The 22423-nt window shown below is 36.2% G+C and overlaps 1 protein-coding gene across 3 annotated transcripts in view; it reads left to right on the plus strand.

Moving 5' to 3' along the window:
* The window catches only part of LOC149571803 (hydroxyproline O-arabinosyltransferase 1-like), an 88951-nt gene that overhangs the window by 35500 nt on the left and 31028 nt on the right, over nt 1–22423 (plus strand). Inside the window, exon 8 of one of the 3 annotated variants that reach the window (XM_089813216.1) lies at nt 5117–5161. The exons of the other annotated variants lie outside the window; for them this stretch is intronic. Coding sequence (XP_089669342.1) covers nt 5117–5161 — 45 coding nt within the window. The remainder of the gene's footprint in view (nt 1–5116; nt 5162–22423) is intronic. 3 annotated transcript variants of the gene reach the window in all.

Here is a 22423-nt window from a genome sequence, read left to right on the forward strand (position 1 = left end):
CCCAAATGTTTCTTCTTGATAGCAACCTCTCCTAATTCATCCAATCTTGATCCAAGTCTTGTCTCATCGATGTCCTCTTCTCTGATGTTTTCAAAATCAAGTGCTGCCCCAACGTCGCTCATCATGGTTGAAATGGAAGTGTTGAACCCTAGGCTGTGATATGCAACTACCTTCTGTATCTCCTTGAGTGTTCTCAATCTGGTAGTCAAGGCAACAAACCAAGACTCAACCGTACTCAATCCTCCTTCATCAACCAACTTGGCCCTTTCCAAATATGTCTCTAGTAGCCCAATGAATGCCTGTAGCCTGGGAATAGCTAAATCCTTGACCAGAAGAAAATCCTTCCACTGCTCTTCAAATACTCTGAATTTGTTTCTAACAGTCACTATTGGCCGGAATGTCGAGATAAAGGAAGGCAAGAAAGCCCATCTTGGATTGTATCATGGATCCAATCCTTGACTTCAAGTAGTTGAGCCGATATCTCTTCTATGTTGCTCCCGCTGTCTTGAGGAAGGGCTGCCTGGTGCAGCTGTTGAATGGGCTAGCAATCTCTCCAATATTTGTTCTCGGCCTCCAGCTTTATGATCCTTTCATTTGCCTTCCTCAACCTTTCTCTGATTGAAACTATGTCGTCTTGAATCTCCTCACACTCCATGTCATCTATGTTTCTTCCCAAATTATGTTCTACTATTTCATATTCTTGAGCTGCAATCTCATCCAATGCCTTGTTGACTGTTGGTATAGCAATCTGAACCTTTCGGTGACCATCACTATCGCTCTTGATTACCTTTGCCACCGTTTTTGCCATTTGTTTTTGGTTCTTGCTATCACCCTTCTTTATTAATCCTTGGATATCTTCAACTGTTCGGGCAGTTACTATCTCGCCCCTTGGCATAAGCATTTGCCTTAACCATAGTGGTGCGGTGCATCTCCTCAAATCTGGATTTGGTTCAATTAGCCGATCATCACCAGTGGCCTCGGGCGCCTGACTTATATCTTCAATATCAATTGGTCCATCCTCTTCTTCACTAGTAACTGTCATGTCATCTCCACATTGATTTTCTAAGAGAGGAGAGTACTTAGTGCTATTATTGTAACCACTTGACTCTGAATTAGAGCTCACTTCTACTGCAGTCCTTTGTTCACTTGTGTTATCTTCTCGACCTCTAGCCTCAATTATACTTTCCCTTGATGGTGTTGCGTGCTGTCTCTTTGCTGGAGGTTCTGGATGTTCTTTACTTTTCTCGACCTCCAAAGCTCTCTTCTTGCCACTAATTGTTTCTTGTTGCTAGCTACTTCCTTCACCCTTTTGTCCGACTGATTCTGCTAGACCTTTTGGCTTCATCTTCTCATAAGTAAGGGGAATCCTTTGACTTTGTAGTTTCCTTAACTTTTCATTATACCATCACTCGGTATGCAAATCTACTGTCCTTGTGACTGCTTCCAAGGAAGGTCATCCCAATTTACTGGATTCAACTCTGTTCCTTCTACTATATCATAATCTTCTCTCAGTACATCTCCATCATCTTCTAGTTGATCGAAAATATCAAGGCCTCTCCATTTGATATCTCTCATCATGTTCACCGACAATCTTGAGAAAGCTAGCTTTCTTACATGAAAGTCATCCTTGGCATTGGCCCAAAAGTCTTCTATAATGGGAACATGTTAAAATGCATTTCCGTGAGATACCTTGATAAGATCATTAGGATCGAATCCTTGCCTTGCTTTGTACCATCCTAGATGATACCATTCCAATTCCTTCTCCATAGCTGCAAAGGTGGCACGATTGGGGCAACTCTAATTGCCAATTCCGAATGAGAAGGTAATCCCTATCTTACCTTCGAGTCTCATTGTTCTGTCATAATGCTCAAGTTGCCTAGCCAATTCCATCAAAACTACCTTGTCGGGTGGGTATCTTGGAAGCCTCTTGGGATAAACTGTACTTCCTGCTACTCTAATGTAGGTGAATTGCAGAAATTGGATGAACCAACTCCCATACGTCTTTATCTTGGCTTCTGCTTCTGATGAGAGTCTCCTAGCAGTTGTCCCTTGTAATACCCTTACTGTCTTCATGGCAAAGGTGTCACCGAATATTTTGTAATCTTTGTTGTTGTGCAAATGAAGCTGTGGACAACATTCATGCACCAAATATTGCCTCGACCCACAACCAATTTCTCCTAAGGCCTTAAGTCCCGGAGTTTTATACAATCTAGCAATTAGGTAAAACAAATAGGATCCCATGTAGAATTGCTTTTGGTTTTGTACGGTTCTAAGTTGCAACTCTAGATTCTTGCTTATAATCCTAACCCAATCAAATCTTCTTTTTCCTTTTTCAATTTCATCAATAAAGAAGTACATCCAGTTTTTGAATTGCATACCTTAAGCTAGGCCCATGATCCGGCTAAGAAGCACAATGAGATCTCCATATTCTAATTTGAAGTCCGCCACTGTGAGCCTCGATGATTTGGTTACTCCTTTCTTTCCCTCGTGTAGCTAATCCTATTTTAGATGCATGAAATAAGCTTCCTTGTTATCTTGAAATGATTTGGCCGCTTGGTCCATCATCACCACTGTCATGCTTTTGTACCGGGGAATGTTAAATGCTTCTTCAATCGCCTGTCTGCCAATGTTGGCCAATGCTCTCTTCCCTTCATAAAAAATGATGGATTTACTGATCAGATCAAACTTGGATGCGCACTCCATCACCAATTCTGGACAAAGCAAGGTAGGAAGAAAAGTTGCTGTGTGCACAATTCCACTTTTGTATATCATCTTTGCTATGGGGGATTGTCCTTCCTTTAGTCTGTCCTTTACCTGTATCATATTTACTGTACCGACATTGGTATTGGTTATTCGTCTCATTTTCGAGAAGAAAGTTGTTTTGGGCATCATATCTTTTTTGTCTTTCTTAGTGTTTGTTCCCTTAAGGTTTTTGCTTGCACTAACATCTACCATCCTAAACACTTATTTCTGCCCCTTTGTTTTAAGTGATATGGACTACCCTTATCGATCTCCAATCTTCTTTCTATCGATGAATTCTAACTTATTTCTACCTCGCCAAGTCCTTTCACTACACTTATCAATTTCCAATCTTCAACCTAGGGGTGGGACTACCACTTATTTTTGCCTCTTCGTGCCTTAGGATGGACTACATTTATATCTCCCAACTTCATTCTTAGGGTGGTCTAGCTTATTTTTGCCTCTTCAAATGTCCTATCATGGATTCTACTCTTATCAATCTCCAATCTTCAACCTAGGATGAGATGATGAAGTGGTGGATGATAAATGTAAGAAGAATTAAGAGAAACAAAACTAAACAAGAACAAAAGAGCGAAATCCGCTTAAGGACCACTTTCAACTCTAAATGAATTGAATTTATCTTTACCAATGGCCGAGTCTTCTTTTGAATCGGATCAGACCAAAGAATTTCAAGCCCCTTGCAAATATTGATGCCCTAGCTAAAAATCAGAATTCTGTCCTCTTGAAATTGCCCATGCATGTGCCAAAATATCATACTTTATCACTTGTTTTCCTCAGCAACAAAATCGTCCAATCTCTAGGAGAAAATCACAGTCCCTCTAGAAAATCATAATTTTGTCTTCCACAAATTTCGACACCACAAAAATCGCCTTAGGGCAAGAAATTCTGATTTGCCACAAAAAGTTGCCTAGGGCAGAATTGCAGCCTTCATGGAAGAAAATCAGATCGCCAACAATGGAAATCCACCTTTGCAAGAATGCCGAAATTTGGAAAAAATCGCCTTAAGAAAAATAGCTGCCTTTCTCAAAATTTGCCCAAGCATAAAAAATAAATCAGAATTCAAACACACAAATCTGCTCCAAAATTGCTAGGTAGGAGGCAGCTCCCAAAAATTGGCAAGCAAGGAAAGAGCTGTTCCAAGATATAATTCACCAAAGACAAGAGAAGACTGCCCTTTGCCAAAATCGCCTAGAGTGGAAGAAGCTGCTTGATGGAATGAGAGAAGAAAAAGGGGAAACCCCTTTATACTCAACTCCACACTCCTTCCTTAGCTGGCCGACTTGCACCTAGGAGGACAAAAAAAACATTAATTAATGCACAATTCTAGCCCAGATTAAATGGTAAGCTAAAAATTAATTTTGCCACAATGAAATTTGCATTTTTAAATTGCCGGTTAGACCAAAATTGCAAAAATAAAATAAATAAAATTGCAAAATTGCTAAATGTTTCCATTTAATGACGATTTAGTAATTAAATATCATTAAAAATCGGATTTGGCAAGCCAAAAGCAAGTTTTTCAATTTTAAATTACTAATTTCTTTAAAGACAAATTTTCATGGCAAATTTAAACCCATTTAATGCTAATTTTTTGCAATTTAAATCCAAAATCAATTTTGCTATGCAATTTTAATTTTTAATTTTAACAAAAATAAAATCATTTCTCTAGAATCTAAAATCGATTTTCCAATTTGACTTCACCATCGCAAAATTTCATTTTTTGAAAATTACTCAAGTTTATACAATTATATCCAAATTTTCAAAAAAAAATTGTCTAAGTACAAAATTCACAATTTTATCTTGCCAAGTGTTGTTCTTTGAAACTTGTTCGGCAGAAGGATAAAATTAGTTGTTCTGGAAAATCAAGTTTAAAACTAGGTGAAAAATAAACCTAAACCTTTCTCCCTTCGGGCCTAAAGTCATCCAAGGAGTAAAATTTTTCTAGAATTGGAAATTTTTGGACAACTTCAAAATTTTTTGCCTATATGACCGAGAAAAAGGGGGGTCCCCAAATTTTTTGGGGCGATGGTGTGAAAACTTCAGAATACCTACCTCAGGATCAGGTTGGGGCACTACTAGTCCAGCCACCCGAGCAATACTAGTGTTTAGCTTGTTTGCACAGTTATGGACGAACATGTTTGAATAACTAGCACTACGGACATCATGTGATCTTAAGAAGGCAAACATGCCTTTAACGACCTTGGCCAAGGTTTTAGGATGGGTTTCTATTACCCGATCGCCACCGCTCGACTTGACAACAGGAAACAATATAAATGGACATGCATGAGCTATCATATGATTCCTTTTTAAAAATTATGTATGTTATGTCATAACTAATTCTGTTTTCATGTTATTGCAGATTTCTCTCTCACCTCTTCACCCTCTTCCTTGGCCATACAACCAGGTGAGTCCCAGGGGTTTATAATCTTAGAATATCAAACTCTTTTGCTAAGCCCCAGTAGGGGTAGGATCCTTGCATTTTTTAGTATATCAAATAACAGAGAATGATCTTAATAAGTTTGCAAGGATATACATTCTGATATACTTCAATAAAACAAAGATGTATAAACTTATCAATGTACAATTGGTCTTGACTCAATACAAAAAGATTAGATTCATTGGTAATACAATACAAAATTTCATGGACATACTTCCTGCTGCTATAATTTTGAATGCAGGATTAAAAAGGATGAATATGTATCATTCGAAAAGGAAGATGACCACTTAACCTGGTCTGTTTAATTGGAAACGTGAGCCTTGGCTTGATGCTAAACAAGCGGTTCCTTAACGGAAACGATCCGTATGCAATTTCTAGAATAAATATGATTTCCCACCTTCGGCAAGGGGGTAGAATATGAAAGAAGTAACGTAGAAAATGCAGAGGTAAATCGTGTGGAGAACAATATTCATATCCTTGACTTCTCTCGACTTCCAAGTATATAGAGGCATTCGATATATCAAAGGCTTCCAAGAAGCTGTAACTCTTAAAGAGTTAAAAGATTTGTCTTCTTGAAACACCAATATCTTATGTCAAGTGTACATTTCAGCCTCTTATAAAGAAATGAATAAATATGGAAAAGAACTTGAAGGTTATAAATCAAAAGGATAATTTATAAACATATTTATCTACTTGCACGTAAATGTATTTTATTAAGATGGCATCATATTATATGTTTATCCAAAGTCGTATCTTTTAAATATGTATATCTAAATACATGCTTCATTTGAAAGTTTATTTTATCTTCTTGTACACGTATTTAAATGTATGTATTAATTAGATAGAATCTTATATAAAAATAATACTATGGTGTCACCTTTATTTCTATATCTATGTGCACATACATAAATATGTATTGTAATGAAGTGATAGAAATGTCAACCATAAGCCTTTAAAAGGTATGTACCTTAATTAAGTTGAAATGATTAATATTTTTTTTAAAGGTTTATCTAATAGCTCATGCGTGTCCAATGATTGTATCCTGTTATATAAGTCGTTAGGTCCTTACCATGATAGTTAGAGGTCATATCTGTTGATCAGATAAATGGACTAAGGTAGTACCCCATTTCGTAGATCCCGTTAAGCAATGCTTCTCCCCTTCGTCTGCTCCTGCAATCACCCGTGCAATAGTTTTTCACAATATTACCAAGTTCCATGATAAATCCATAATAACATTTAACATTTATGTTTAACAAGAAATTTAGTTTATAACCATAATCTCGAAATCAAGTAACTATTAACTACTATAATCATCATATGACAAATAACGGATAACGGCATCATCATAAAAAGTTAAACAATTTCATAGGATACAACGGTTATATTTAACTACCCTCTTCACATGAATAGGAAAGACAACCCATTCAACTCAACGGCTATAATAATTTAAATTAGGTCAAAAATTGGGATGTAACACTTGAGCAGTTATCCAAGGACTTACTATTTATTGTAGGTCAATTTCACATAGTTGCTAATTCTGGCAGAGCACTTGATTGTCCGGCCTTGGCAGGATATATTTGGATTCAGAGTTGACCACTTGGAGGAATTTAATAAGGTAATTCCATGATTATCTGATTAATTAAGTTCTACTTAATTAATAATAATGTTAATAGCTTATTATATAGTTTTGGCACCATAGTTAATGATTACTTTATGAATTTGAATTATGACTCCTAGCTTTGCAGGGGCGTATAATTTAATATTATAACTCAAATTCATCAAAAGGAAGCATGGTTTAAGTTATGTGAAGAGTCAAGTTGAAGACTCATGATGAATTTGTACATGGGAAATATACAAAGCCAAAAAGCCAAAATTAATTCATTCCATGCTATTGCTTTTTGTTGATTCTGTGAAGAGATACTGCAACAAGGGTTTGCAGAATTCAAGCTTGGGGAATTGATAATTCTATAAAGTTTTCCAGCACTTTGAACTGGTGAAATAACCAATGGTTTGTACAATGGTGATGGCTAACTGAGGCCATGAATGGATTGATTGGTGATGAGTTTGGTGTTTGAATTCATAGGTTTTTCTTCAGATTTAATTGCAGAGTTTGGTGACTGCATAAATAATACTAATCACAGCCTTCTATAGCTAGCGTGTATGATCATTGAGGCAGTTGTAGGGGTTAGAGACAGCCATGTGAGTCACCAGTAGGTGACGTTAGAGGTCGAGTTGGTTTATTTTGGGGTTTGGAAAGCCAACAGTCCATTCCACCCTGACAGCTAAGGACAAAGAGCACATCAGATATCTCCTATGTCCATTTTGTGCCAATGATTAATATTTGTGATACTCTTTACGTTTTGATCTTGCAAATAAAGTTCTGTTTAAATGCATTTGTTTAGAAGAGAAATCGAATAGTCACAAGGTTGTGCTTTAGAAGAAAATTGAGAGGCTCATTCTCACTATGCTTGGCTTATGATTTGGTTATTAATTCTCTCGGAGAATTTGAAAGCTTCAACTTTCAGTAGCTTTGAGGATGGAAACCCTCGAGTTTGGAGGCAGTGGACTGAAGCCCATTGTCAGTTGGAGATATTATGCAGGTGTCTCACTTAGTGTTTCGGGTTTGTATTTTTGGTATCCAATCTTGCTGTAATTTTCTAAACTACGTTTGGATTTTTCGTTATTGTTCTGTTCAAGATTTAAATGCATAACCATTTCAGAATCTATATTTCAGCTGGGTATTTTATATTTTCCTATACATTGTGCTGGATAGTGGAAAACATTTGCATGCAAAATTATCTTTTGAATTTATGTGTTAAATCTAGGTATAATACCCATTGGGGATAATACAGTGGTATCAAAACAGTGTATCCTGCTATCCTAGTGGGTACAAAATGGTTGAACAATTCAGATTGAAGGTTTCAACCAAAACTAATAAAATATCATGAAGGTTTAATCAAATAAATTTTACAAATTTCTAAAATCTTTGCAGAGACGAACTTGCAGAGTAGCTGAATATTATATGAGTTTGGGTGAAGAAATTCTATCCAATCTTCAATTTGCTTTACATACCGGGTTTCCCAAGTTTACAGGATTTTGACTTTAATATTGCAGAATATTCAAACAGTAATCTCGCAGAAGTTTGTATGATATTGTTATATTTAATAGTGAGGAGGCAAATGATTATATTCTTAGTGCCCGACTTTGAAAGGAAATTTCACGCAAATAAATATTATTTTGGTGAGGGAGCAACAGAATATATCTGTGATATATTAAAATATTGACCCAGAAACATTAGAGTGGTGCCCAGGATATTTTTGGGTAGTATAAACGGTAAATTTTATTTGTTGGCTTTGAGTAAAGTGGTTGAATTTTTTTCGTAAGAGTGATTTATATTTTCCAGCAGCCTCTTATATGTATATATATATTTTAAAAGATTTCTTGTCAGTTAATAATCAAGAAGCTGGAAATTTATTTGTTTATAAAATTAAAGTCTATCATTGGCATAAGAATTTTAGCCTGATTTATTTACGAATTTGGAGGAAAACACCAAAGGTTGTAACGGTTCATACTGCATATTCCAGTGCTTGAAAATTCAGGTTATTCAGCACCTTTGTTCGGCACAAACTTTCTCACCCAGGAATCTCTAATCACCAATCTAGAAAATGCAGAGCCATCTTCAAGAATCGTTGATTTATTTTTTGGCCTTCCCCTTTATTTGCATACAGGTTGAGCTGAGCATTATTGCTGGTGTTGAGAGGAGGAAATGTGAACCTTGGAGACAAATCAAGAACACAATACAAGTTTTTTAAAGCTTAACAACATATAGATCCCTTATCAGGTATTAGTTTGTGGGGTTGTTAGTTCTCGTGGAGATTGTTTAATATTGTTTGTGTGTGCCTTGACTGCCTTTTTGGTCATTAAAGAAAAGGAGTTTAGGGGTGTAGTGTATGCTTAGACCTGTCAGAGATTAGTGATATGACTAAATAAGCCTCCCATGAATGAGTGACAAACATTCAAATCACCATCTGCATTCTTCGCTAATGGTGTCAACTTCTTAGAATGCCAATTCATAACCAGTCCTGGATGCCATGAGTAATATTTGGTGAGCCAATACACTATACAGTGGCAGTTTAAATATTATGTATCTTAGTTTTTGGCAGCATAACTGGGAGTTTCTGAAGACACCGACAGAGATTTGTGGGTGCATAGTAATTTTCTGACCAACACATAATCGATATTAAACCAGCGTCAGGAGAGAGAGTTATTGAGCCTTCATGTTTTAGCGCAATACATGTAACTGATGAATGAACCAAACTCTCAGCGCATCATTGATTAGAAATGGTAGAGAATAAATGATTTGGGAGTTATTCTGAGAGAAGCCGAAGAATTCTTCAGTATCTATTTCTTGAGTAAGTGTTTTTGATCACTGCACAGTCAAAGGACCAATGGTTTTAAAGTACTAGGTGCATAAATATTCATAATGTCTGCTCTTTCAGAGCTCTGTGGAAATTTACATTGGATCGGTGATCATAAATGTCTGTAATTTCTTTTTTATAGAATAATAGAGTTGGGTTCTATTGATGACTTGAATCTTTTAATATATCTCTTTATTATCTATTAAGTGGTGAATCAATGTTATTCTTTTCTCCCTAATTCTGAACAAGCAATGTGAGTCCAACTGCTAAGAAACTCTTGAAGCTTAAGTTTTGGTGAAGAACATTTAGGGGTTCTTAAAGTGGTTTTTATTAAAAGTTTTCTGAGACCATGAGCTGGATTCTGGAGAGTTGATTCTCCAATATCTTACAAGCCATTCAATTCTGTTTGAGGCTCGAAGCTTGAAGCATACATGATTGAATACATTAAGATGACAGTTCTGGAAAATGTTTGAGTTTGGGAAGAGTAAACACAATGGCTGTGAGCCTGGGACTACAAAGTTAGATTCCTCAAGCTCTACTGAGATTGAAGAGTTCTAAACTTCCATGTTGGTACCTGCATTAAATATAATGATGTAAGTTTCTCTGTGCTGTCATTATCTGCAAGGCATGAATAGAATCTTATTTGACAAAAATGGGGTTCATTTTCTGAGTTTGCAAAAGAGTGTTAAAGGTGTGTCTGGATGTCTATGTCCCTTCGGGTTTATCTGAAGATTTCATCTATATGCTGAACTGGTTAAAAATGCTGTAAATAGGTTATGTCTGAATCTTATTTGTGCTCACAGCCGTTTAAAATTTGATGAGGATCCAAGCAGTTGCAATCAGATTAGCCCTGGAAATTCTGATTCCTTTAATCAGCATTGACATTGTCATCTAAGTGTTTTTTTTAATTGCTAACCATTTCATGCATAATGGGGAAGAGATTTGTATCAAACAAACATTGTTATGTATGCAAAGTGCTAGATGAAAATATTTCTAGTAGGGTGTGAAAAATAGTACTTGAACAAGGCAGCATCTTACAGTAGCATTTCTTAGGTCAGACAATAAAAACACAAGTCTTCTATAGCTTTTAAAACAGATTTTGGTGGAAATTAGTTGGGTAGCGAAATGAAGACAATGGAAAACTGAAAAATGTCCTTTTCTTAGAGGATTTGAATGATGCCTAAAATGGTGAACAACTAAGAGATTTGCAGAAAGAAAAGGAATTAGGGAATTGGGAATATCTGATTGGATTACAGTTAGAGTCCATGATTTCTCTAGATGACGTTCTTTCTAAGTTGGAGGAATGAAATTAATATTTGTCTGAAGTTGACCAATCTGATTGGAGGCTTTTGATTTGGGCTTTGAAACCCTCAATAATTTCCTTGGTCCGTCACAGGTTTATGGAACATCCACAAAGATTTTAGACTTGCAGTTGTTACTGTCTAAGTGAGATTACATGGATAACAGCTCCTGTAGCAATGCATAATGATGATGTATTGAAGAAGGTCGTACAACCAATTATGGAGATCCTCCATGGATTATAGGATATCAAAGCCCCTACTTTTGATAAAAGGGTTAAGATTTTAGAAATTATGGCAAGAACTAATTATTCATCATAAGGTTGGATTTGAAATGTGAAAAGGTGATCTTCAAATGTCTCATTGCTTCTTAAATGAAATCAAGAAGCATCTTTCGGACAATGTGAAAGCTTGTGTGCAAACCATTTTGTCCTTAATCCTAGATAAGGATGATGATATCTGCAAGAAGTTTCAATCAGATTTGTTAGTCATCTGGAGGATGGAACAAGTTGTATCACCTATTACTCATGAGTTCTCAAAAAGATTGGTTGAACATAAAATTGAAAGGTCCAAGGAACATATGACTGATAATGAGTTTATCTCAATTGGTTTACAGGTTGCAATGTCTTCCAACAAAAGTAAGAACTGTATGAGAAAGGAGCAGATTTGTTTTACTGTTACATGCCAATAGACTTGGACACCTAATTATACTTGCGGGGGAAAGGAAGGCTGATAAATCAGCCAAAGTGGAATGGACCAGAAATGAAGAAAAAAGGATTGTCACAGCTTTGTTCCAACAAAATATCACAAATGCTTATTGTTGATGTCAGTTTTGTACCACTACATAACATATAGTGATTTAACACTTGACATGGAATATCAAACACTCAATCCCTCTCTTGAAAAGTAAATACTCATGAAGACATGAGAAAAACTCCAATGTTCCTTACACCTGTGGATACTAACTCAATTATATTAATGTGATTTGCTGCTTAATCATGCAGGCGGCCTTACGTTGTTCATTCGAGGATAACTTGGACTTTTTGTATGATGGTGATGATGTCTAGCTTTGTAAAGTATATGAGTGCCAAATGATGTTGATGGTGATGGGGGGTGTGTCTGCCAATGATTCTTCTTCTAACTTCCTTCTCGATTGAACTCCAACTACTAAACTACTTGCTACTTTACTCCTAGTCCTATGAATGGAAAGATTAGCAAATGGATGGGGACCGAATTTGATGAAAGCTTACCAATGGCTCTACCTCCATAGATGCAATGATTCAAGGGAAAAAGATTAGATTACCATGCAAGGCTTTCTAACAAGCCGCTAGGATGCTAGTGGCCTAGTTTATAGATCCCTATTAAACATCCACTAATATCACCATGCAACTATCCATCTACTCTTACTCTTAACAACTTTCTTGAAATGAAATCTACTTTAACAACTTAAAGGAAATTTAACTCTAACTATTGGAAGATGAAACCATGCAATAACACCAAGTGTTCTTATCACCATGCAAGTCACAACAATGATAAGAGAAGCAATTTTGGTATTATCTTAGCAACAATTTTCTTCAACCCTTTACAAATGAGAGCAAATGGCCTTATATGGAGGCCAAAATTACAACCAACGGTAGAGATTAAGAGGCAAAATCAATGATCTAGATTAGATCCTAGAAACCCTAATTACGGTTGCCATCCCATCGACCAATGAGAAGATGCCACCTCATCAATGGACCAATGAAAAAAAAAGAAAAAGTGGCAACCAATGAGAAGGCACCAAAATAGTAGCCAACTAGAATCAGACACCTATCCTACCCAAGAAGAAGGAGAAATTGCCACTTGGGCTTATGTCAAATGATCTTCTAATATAATTCTACCATTTTCTTTCATCATCTTAGCCAAAGCAATGAACTTGGCTAGCTTGTCGTTGACTTCCTTCATGGGAGGGCAAAGCGCATGCTTCATCTTGAGCTCAGTTGAATTCATCATGTTGCTCACCGCTTGCAGTGTCTTCTCGTGACCCTTCTCATATTCTTTCACATATCCAATAAAGGCACTGAGGGAGGCAAGGGTGCCCAAATGCTTCTTTTTGATGGCAGCCTTCCCCAACTCATCCAATCTCGATCCAAACTCTGTCTCATTTATGTTCTCCTCTTTTATATCTTCAAAATCAAGCGCAACCCCAACATTGCTCATCATGGTTGAAATGGAAACGTCAACGCCTGGGCTATACTGTGCAATCTAGTTCCATATCTCTTCAAGTATCCTCAATCTGATGGTCAAGGCAACAAACCAAGACTCCAACGTACTCATTCCTCCTTCATCTTTTCGTAAGGCATACCTTCCAACTTTGTAATTGCATTAACTTCCCATTGTACCACAACTCAATGTGTAGATCAACTGTCCTTGTAACTGCCTCTAAAGAAGGATCCTGATGATCATCCCAATCCATTGGACCCAATTCCGTTCCATCCACTGTATCATAATCTTCTCTTAGCACATTTTCATCCTCTTCCAGTTGATCGGGAATATCAAGGCCTCTCCATCTAATTGCCCTCATCATGCCCATTGACAATCTTGAGAAAGCTAGCTTTCTCACATGAAAGTCATCCTGTGCATTGGCCCAAAAATCTTGTATAGTACGAATATGTTTGAATGTGTTTTCATGAGATGCCTTCATGAGACCATTAAGATCGAATCCCTGTCTTGCTCTATACCATCCTAGATGATATCGCTCTAATTCATTCTCTGCAGCTGCATAGGCGACAAGATTGGGGTAAGTATCATTGCCTATCCAAATGAGAAGGTAATCCTTGTTTCACATTTAAGTTTCATCATTTTGTCATAATGCTCAAGTTGCCTAGCCAATTCCATCAAAACTATTTTGTCAGCTGGGTACCTTGGAAGTCTCTTGGGACAAATTGTACTTCCTGCCACTCTAATGTATGTATATTGCGGAAATTGGATGAACCAACTCCCATACTTCTATACTTTTGCTTCTGCTTCCGATGAGAGCCTTCTAGCAGGTGTCCCTTTTAATATTCTTACCGTCTTCATGGCAAAGGTGTCATAAAACATCTTATAATCTTTGGTGTTGTGCAAATGAAGCTGTGGATAGCACTCATGCACCAAACATTGCCCCAACCCATTGCCAATCACTCCTAAGGCCTTTAAGTCTAGGATTTTCATATAGTCTCACAATCAGATAGAAAAGATAGGATCCCATATAGAATTGCTTTTGATTTTGCACTGTCCTAAGTTGCAACTCTAAATTTTCGCTTATAATTCTAGCCCAATCAAATTTTCTGTTTCCATTTTCAATTTCATCAATAAAGTAGTACATCCAGTTCTCAAATTGCATACCTTGAGCCATGCCCATGATTTGGTTGAGAAGCACAATAAGATTGCCATATTCTGATTTGAAATTTGACTTGGTGAGCCGTGATGACTTGGTAACTCCCTTCTTGCCCTCGTGTAACCAATTCTGCTTTAGATGAATGAAGTAAGCCTCCTGATTATCCTAAAATAACTTGGCTGCTTGATCTATCATTACCACTGTCGTGCCTTTATACTGGGGAATATTAAATGCTTCTTCGATCACTTGTCCATTGATGTTAGCAAACACTCTCTTCCCTTCATTGAAAATGATGGATTTGGTAACAATATCAAACCGGGATGCACACTCAATTACCAATTCTGGACAAGGCAAGGTAGGAGGGAAAGCCGCCGCATGTACAATTCCGCTCTTGTAGATCTTCTTTGCCATGGGGGATCGTCCTTCTTTCAATCTGTCCTTCAATTGTATCATGTTCATTGTACCAATATTGGTATAATTTATTTGCCTCACTTTCGAGAAGAAGGTGGTCTTAGGCATCATGCCTTCCTTGTCCTTTTTGGTATTCGTTCCCTTTGGGTTCTTGCTTGCACTAACATCTACCATCCTAAACACTTTTTTCTGCCCCTTCCTTCTAAACGATATGGACTACACTTATCAATCTCCAACCTTCTTTCTATCGATGGAATCAAGCGTATTTCTGCCTCTCCAAGTCTTATCTCTACACTTATCAATCTCCAACCTTCTTTCCTAGGTGTGGGACTACCACTTATTTCTGCCTCTTTGTTACCTTAGGATAGACTACACTTATATATTCCAACTTCAATCCTAGGGTGGTCTTATTTATTTCTGCCTCTCCAAGTGTCCTATCATGAAATCTACACTTATATCTCCTAATTTTAGTATAAGTAGAGAGTAAAGGATAATATTCAGGTTGTTGACAATCCTTTGTTTGAGGTGGATGTTGATTGGACAATTGATAATACACTTTTTGAGTTAGATGATAAAGTTTTTTCTGACTCCAGTGATGAGAATGAAATTGACTACAGGATTTGGGAGCCAATTGTAGTTTCTAGTATTGAGTTTTGGTCACAAGATTGGAGTAGTGAATTAGTTTCTAGCGTTAAATACTTTTGCTCACTTGCTGATCAGCCTACATATGAGTTCATATTTTTGATGTACATGCAAGCTAGATGGATTCTTTGGTTTTGCAGATGAGTAGTTCTTGGTTGAGAATCGATGGTAGATTTATTTTGAGCATAGGAGAGAGATTTCAGCTACTCCTTTACTCATGATTCCTATTTATTTAATGCTATATCAGATTGATTATTACTGTACTAGTTCCTTTGCACTATTGGCATTGACTTCAGCCTTTGAGCAGTTTGACTTTTACACCAATGGCTTAGGATGGGATGATATATTTTATTGCATGCCCATGATGAGAGTTTTGCACTTCCTGGGGCGATCATTTAAAATTGGAGAGTTTTTTAGTGTTGGTAGCTCCTTGAGACACTATTATCGGATCATATTTGAAAGTTCCTCGTATTGGTATGTTTAGTGTATTATTTTAGTGAGATTCTAATGAGTGGCTTCATAATTACAAGCATGGTGTTGTTTATATTAGAGCAGCTCAACAGATTGGTGGAGCAGTACTCTTGAGGTTGATATTGGATTGTGGCATTTGATTTCAGGATGCAGATATAGAGTGCTTGAGGACAAGCAATCTCCACGAAGGCAAGATTCTTATGTCCCTTTTTTGGGGCATTAGAAAAGTCAATTAAATAATTAAATTTTAAGTTGTCAAATTATATCAAATCAAATGACAGTTTAGTTTAATTATTTAATAAAGTATTAAAATGATTTGATGGAGCTTAGTAAATAATTAATAAGTCATTTTAATTCAAAAGATGGCATGAAGAGGCATAAAAAAGGAATATGAAGAGACAAACAAAAAGGAAAATGAATAGTCATAGGGTTGTGCTTTAAAATAAGATTGAGAGGCTCATTCTCATTATGCTTGGCTTATGATTTGATTATTGATTCTCTTGGAGAATTTGGAAGCTTCAACTTTCAGTAGGTTTGATGATGGAAATGCTCAAGCTTGGAGGTAGTGGATTGAAAACCCATTGCCGATTAGAGATATCATGCAGGTGCCTCACTTAGTGTTTTAGGTGCATATTTCTGGTAATAGATCTTGCCGTAATTTTCTGTAACTATGTTTCGATTTTTGTTTTTGTTCTGTTGAAGATTTAAATGCAATACCATTTCAAATGCTATTTTTTCAGCTAGGTATTTTATATTTTTCTATACATTGTGCTTGATGAGTTTAAAGCACACATGCAAAATTATGTTTTGAATTTCCGTGTTAAAATCTGGGTATAATATCCATTGGGGATAATACATAGAATGCCGTGTTGAATATTAAGAAAATTTGAATGATATTTCATAGCCATTTGCAAGTCTATCTCATTGAAAATCAGATCATCAGTGAAACAAACTTATTAGTTTGCATGCAAAGTGCTTGACGATATTCCTTGAGCCTCTAATCAACATTTTGAGGGAAGAATTGGCAAGGAATATTACAAACACGAATATGTGTCAACAATCATTTCTAACTTCCACATAAAAAAAATATAGTTCCTCCTAATATTGTTTTCACTAACAAAACAAAATATATATTTCTATTTTCATTAGGAAAAGTGCATAACCAAAATTAACTAAAATCTATTAACTAACCATTGTCACAGTTCATAGGAATAGTTATTATGGTTATATAATAAAATGGTCACAAGGAAGGGATGTAATAGATTGCATCAGCAATACACTTCTCTAAAGAGCTTTATACTATCCAGCAACTCATTTTTACCAGTACAATTGAAGAAACTTGATGCAAACTACTAGTTCAAGGCCCCAATTTATAGAAACTCTTTGGCGTGAATGCTACCATGGTATCACAATACAAAGAGCATAAAAATTACCTAGAAAATTCCCATGCCTACCTCTTTGGAATCATGAGTGTAGCCTGAAATAGCACTTATAGATAGTCTTACTTTATCATAAGGCATTTGACCAAAGGAGATCAATATAGCAGTCTTTTTCTATAAATACACTCATAGTGACTCACGATAACCTATGACATTGTTCATGACTGTCATACATGCATTTACAACCCCTTACATGTATCCAACAACTTGAAATTGAAATATCTCAAATGAGACACCTAGCTATTTTGTCCTTTTCCTAAAGTTCAAATGGTGATAGTAACTTTGTCTTTATATAAGCTCTTTCACCACAATTGGTTAAAGGTTTAGCCTCCTATGGGTAAATTACAAATAATGTTAGGGGAGAAACTAATTAAAGAGTTAATGAGGTTGATGGCATCTACATCCTAACAATGAATGAGCTCTTTTTCTGGATGTTATAATGCTTTTTTAAGGTTTAGGTTTTGTGCAGAGGAGTGTGAGGGCCCTTGTGGTCCCCACACACTTTAGTTTTCATAAGTTGTGTGTTGTTTAAACAAAAAATGTATTTTTTTGTTGCTAGGCCATAGTTGCCCCCAATTGTTTCTTGCAAAATCCCAGACATCTTCAAGGGTGTTTCCACATATTTTAGGCTTTTTGGGGACAATAGGGGACATTTCCAAGCTATCCCCACGTTGTGTAGATAAAGGAAATAGATTTTCTGAATTATATATTCAGATTGATTCTAGCAGCCAAGAATGGAGTTCTTTCATAAAAAATACAAATGACCTTAATCTTAAACAAATCAATGTATTCAATAAAAACACACTCCATTGCCATCCTATCAAAAAAATCTTGTGTTTTTAAATATAATTGCTCTTAGAGCACATTGCACAAGAGGTGAGATGCATTTGTATAGTTGTCCTCATAATTAGAGAAAGTTGAGAAATAAATGTGGGATTATAGGAGGGTAGTTATAGATAGTTTTATTTCCCATTTGGTTGAGTGGATGAGATTCATGGGTTTGGAAAGATCTAAATAAGATGAGTGGAGGATGTTTATAGTTTAAGACAATAATATTGATTTTTGATTATAATAAACACGTTGAAATATTAATACATTATTTTAATAAATATGAAAATTTATTTAAATAATAGAAGACAATTTCAGTGAATTAATTAAATAAATATAAATATTCATTTAATTAATAGACGAATTTAAGATAATCATGAGGACACTTTTATGTGTCTACATTGGGAACATTTCAGAGGGGTGTCCCCAACTTGGTTCGGGACATGTCCTCTACTAATGCATTTATTTTTGTTACTTTTTCTGGTTTGTTTTTTTCTCACACTCCTACATTGTGTCACATGCAACCCCTTCTTTCCCCCTACATTCCCCTCTCTTTAGTCAATCTTGGGCTGCAATTAACAATCTTCCTTCTCCTTATGTCATCTATCACCTTGATGTTAGATATTGAATTTTGATTAAAAAAACTCACTCATAATTGAATCTAGAAACAATAATGGTTAACATTATGGATTGTGGAAACATAATATCGCTACTAAAAGATTTCACTGAACGATATGTAAGTAAACCTCCAGTCTTGTACAGAGGCAGTGGATTATAGAATCCTACTAACAACAAATTGATAACTGTTTTATGACCACACCAACATGGAATAAAATACCAAGCTATCTTATACTCTTGATCAAAATTCCATGCATGCTAAGAATGAAAGAAAAATCATACAGGTAATTTCCAAGTTCCTTCTAGATGTGGATAAGCTCAATGGTTGATATGATATGCTGGTATCACAAAGGGACGTAATTCCCTTGAGTCAACTTCAAACACTACTGGTTTTGGGAGATTTTGAATGATATGGCAATGAATGTACATTTTGGGGGGTTTTCACAAATATTGCAAAAAGTAAATGGGATAAAGGTTTAGGAGTTCCAATCTAATTTAGATGAATTCGAAAGACAAATCGATGCAACCTTGAAGGGTTGTACAAATGGTTTTCATATCACGAGTAGACACCATCACGGAACCATGGAAAATTCAGTGACAAAAGTTAAGCACCCACATATGCTTTGGACCAGCCTACACAACACGCATAAATTGTCTAATAGAAATTTGTATGAGCAAATTGTTTTCACCACAACAATGCTATTGATCTCATTCGACAACTTGCAACTTGAAAGTAAATCTATTCTAAGTGAAGGAACAAGACAACATGTAAGCACCAAAATATTATGGAAGTAATTGGTAAAATACTTGCTTGTTATTAATAGAGACCGAAAGGTTAATTTATACAAAAGAATAAAATCATGTTTCCTTAGGAAATGATCGTAAAGAATAGAAACATTCTATTCTAACAAAGAAAGCTAAAAAACGAATGCAAACTAAAGCTAACTAGATATTTATAGTACATAACCATTAACTAATAATAGACGACTATCTATTATTTTAATACCCTCCCTTAATGGTTAATCTATCTAGAACACCAAGCTGTCCTCTGAATTTGACAAACTTATCAGGACCAAGAGGCTTGGTGAGAATGTTTGCAGTTTGATCTGTAGTAGTAACATACTGCAAATCTATAGTCCCGTCTTCAACAAGCTGTTGTATGTAAGGACAGTGAACATCCACATGCTTGGTTCGTTCATGGAAGACTGGATTTCGTGCTAACTTGATAATGCTTTTGTTATCAACAAACAGAGTAGTTGGTCTTGTTGGTGACATCTGCATATCCCCAAGCATTCAACGAAGCTAAACAACTTCACATCCTGCCTTAATAGTTCCTTTGTATTTGGCCGCTGAAGAGGAGAGATAAATTCCCTGCTGCTTCTTACTAGTCCATTTGACTGCACCGAATCCCAAACTGAACATTTATCCTGATGTTGACTTTATCATCAACAGAGCCTGCCCAATCCGAATTTGTGAACCCACTGAGTTTAGGATTAGAACTTCGAGAGTACAGAAGTCCATAATCGAAAGTGCCCTTCACATAATGAAGCACACGCTTTGCTGCCATCCAATGATCAGCCTTAGCTGTCATAAAGCATGAAATATAGCTAACTGCGAAGTTGATATCAAGCCTAGTAGCAAAGAGGTAGATGAGGCTACCGACTAGTTGCCTATATCTAGTATCATCAACGGAAGGAGAATTGGACTTTGCGGATAACTTGAGACCTTTCTCCATAAGTGTAGATGTAGGTTTGCAATCCTGCATACAAAATTTGTCTAACAGAGCCCGAACATATTTGGACTAAGAGATGAATATACTAGAAGACTGTTGCCAAACTTCAACACCTAGGCAATAATGCATGAGCCCAAGTTCAGTCATATCAAAAGACTGGTATAAATTCTGATTGATTCCTTGAATCAAAGATGCCAAGCTGCCAATGATGATCAAATCATCCACATAAATAACCAGAAGGATGATGTTATTGTTAGTAGTCTTGATGTACATATTTGAGTCTAAAGAACTCCTCTTGAAGCCTTGATCACTAAGGTACTTATCAATTTTGATGTACCATGCTCGGGGGGCTTGCTTCAAGCCATAGACAACTTTTACCAATTTGAGACCTTGATGGTCTTTACCGACAACCTTGAAACTAGGAGGTTGTGTCGTGTAGACCTCTTCATGGACATCACCATTCAAGAAAGCACTCTTGATGTCCATTTGATGGACTTTCTAGCCAAACTGTGCGGCCATGGCTAGGACTAATCTGATGGTGCTCATCTTTGCGGTAGGAGCAAAAGTCTCCTCATAATCAATGCCCTGGCACTGAGAAAATGTAACATCTCGTTTTCCTAGGTCTAATTTATCATTCAACATACTCAAGGAATATAGTTACTACTTCGTTTCACAGGAAGACAGTTATATCAAACATGTTCATGTGAATAAGATTTATTGTTAAAAAACAGTTAACCAAAATTTCTTAACTAAAAACTTGAATTACCATCAAATGAAATTACTATAGAAATTGAAAACCACATACCTCGTAAAATTGAGTTCGAATCAAACTAGGGATACTTCTGCAACCACTTGGGTCAGTTCACAAATACACTATAACAATTTCATATGATGACTATCATCTACAAACCACTATCTTAAAATCAAATGATAATTACAATTAAATACCACTATATTTTAAATTCGGGCATCACATACCATTGTATCAATTAGGGCATCATTTACCAATGTTTGATTTAGGGCTTCTGCTACCGCAGATTTAATTTAGGGTTTCCGCAACCACGGATTCAGTTTAGGGCTTCCATGACCACGGATACAATTTAGGGCTTTTGCGACGACGGAATCACATATGGTATCAGATTCCTTTCCTTTCGCTTGCTTAACTGTGACAGTAATTCAAGGTTAGAAATATACTTATATTTGATATGAAAAACAATCCACGATTCTATGACGGTAACAATAAATTAACTCAATTTAATCTTACCTCCGCATAACTACAAATGTTAATACTTGCTTTTGATAAACAATTGAATGCATAGCTTATATCTGTTTGACGCAAATCTGACATCTTAAGAGAGGTGAAACATTGTCAGGGGCTTAACCACCCAACCTTGGACCATTACATATCCCCACACAATCTCCAACGAGAAAGGCCCTCCCTACTCGGAATAGGCAGGGGTCATCATGCCATCCTCTGGGCTTCTTGGTAATATACTCATTATACGACTTGGCAACAGGTGATCACCATAGCACGAATATACATGAGCTATTAATTAATTCATATTAAATGATAAGTATTGAACTGTCATAACTAATACTGATTCACATTTTTGGGATTCCTTTCTCACACCTCATCACCCATCTTCTTGGCTACACAGCCCGGTGAGTCCCAGATGTTTGGAATTCTCAGAGCTGACGGCTCTATCAATTATACATGCACCCATCATTCACAAACTATGATCACATAATTATGTTCTTAAAAGATCTCTTAATTGAATGTCTAATTAATTAACTCCACCTCTTCACCATATTGCTTGGTGAGTTCCATGATGTTTGGATTCAAGATAATATTTTCATCTTTGTATGTTATGATAGAATGTATAACATTCTAAGCTAAATTTAATTGCTCACAACTTTCATTGCTTTTCAATCTCTTTTATGCATGATTGACACACTCTTATGAATTAAGAAAACATCCATGATATGAGAACAGTTTCCAATAACTAGAAATCTA

This window comes from Cupressus sempervirens, chromosome 2, assembly GCF_028749045.1.
Source record: "Cupressus sempervirens isolate cs-2001-9-10 chromosome 2, ASM2874904v1, whole genome shotgun sequence".
NCBI lineage: Eukaryota > Viridiplantae > Streptophyta > Pinopsida > Cupressales > Cupressaceae > Cupressus > Cupressus sempervirens.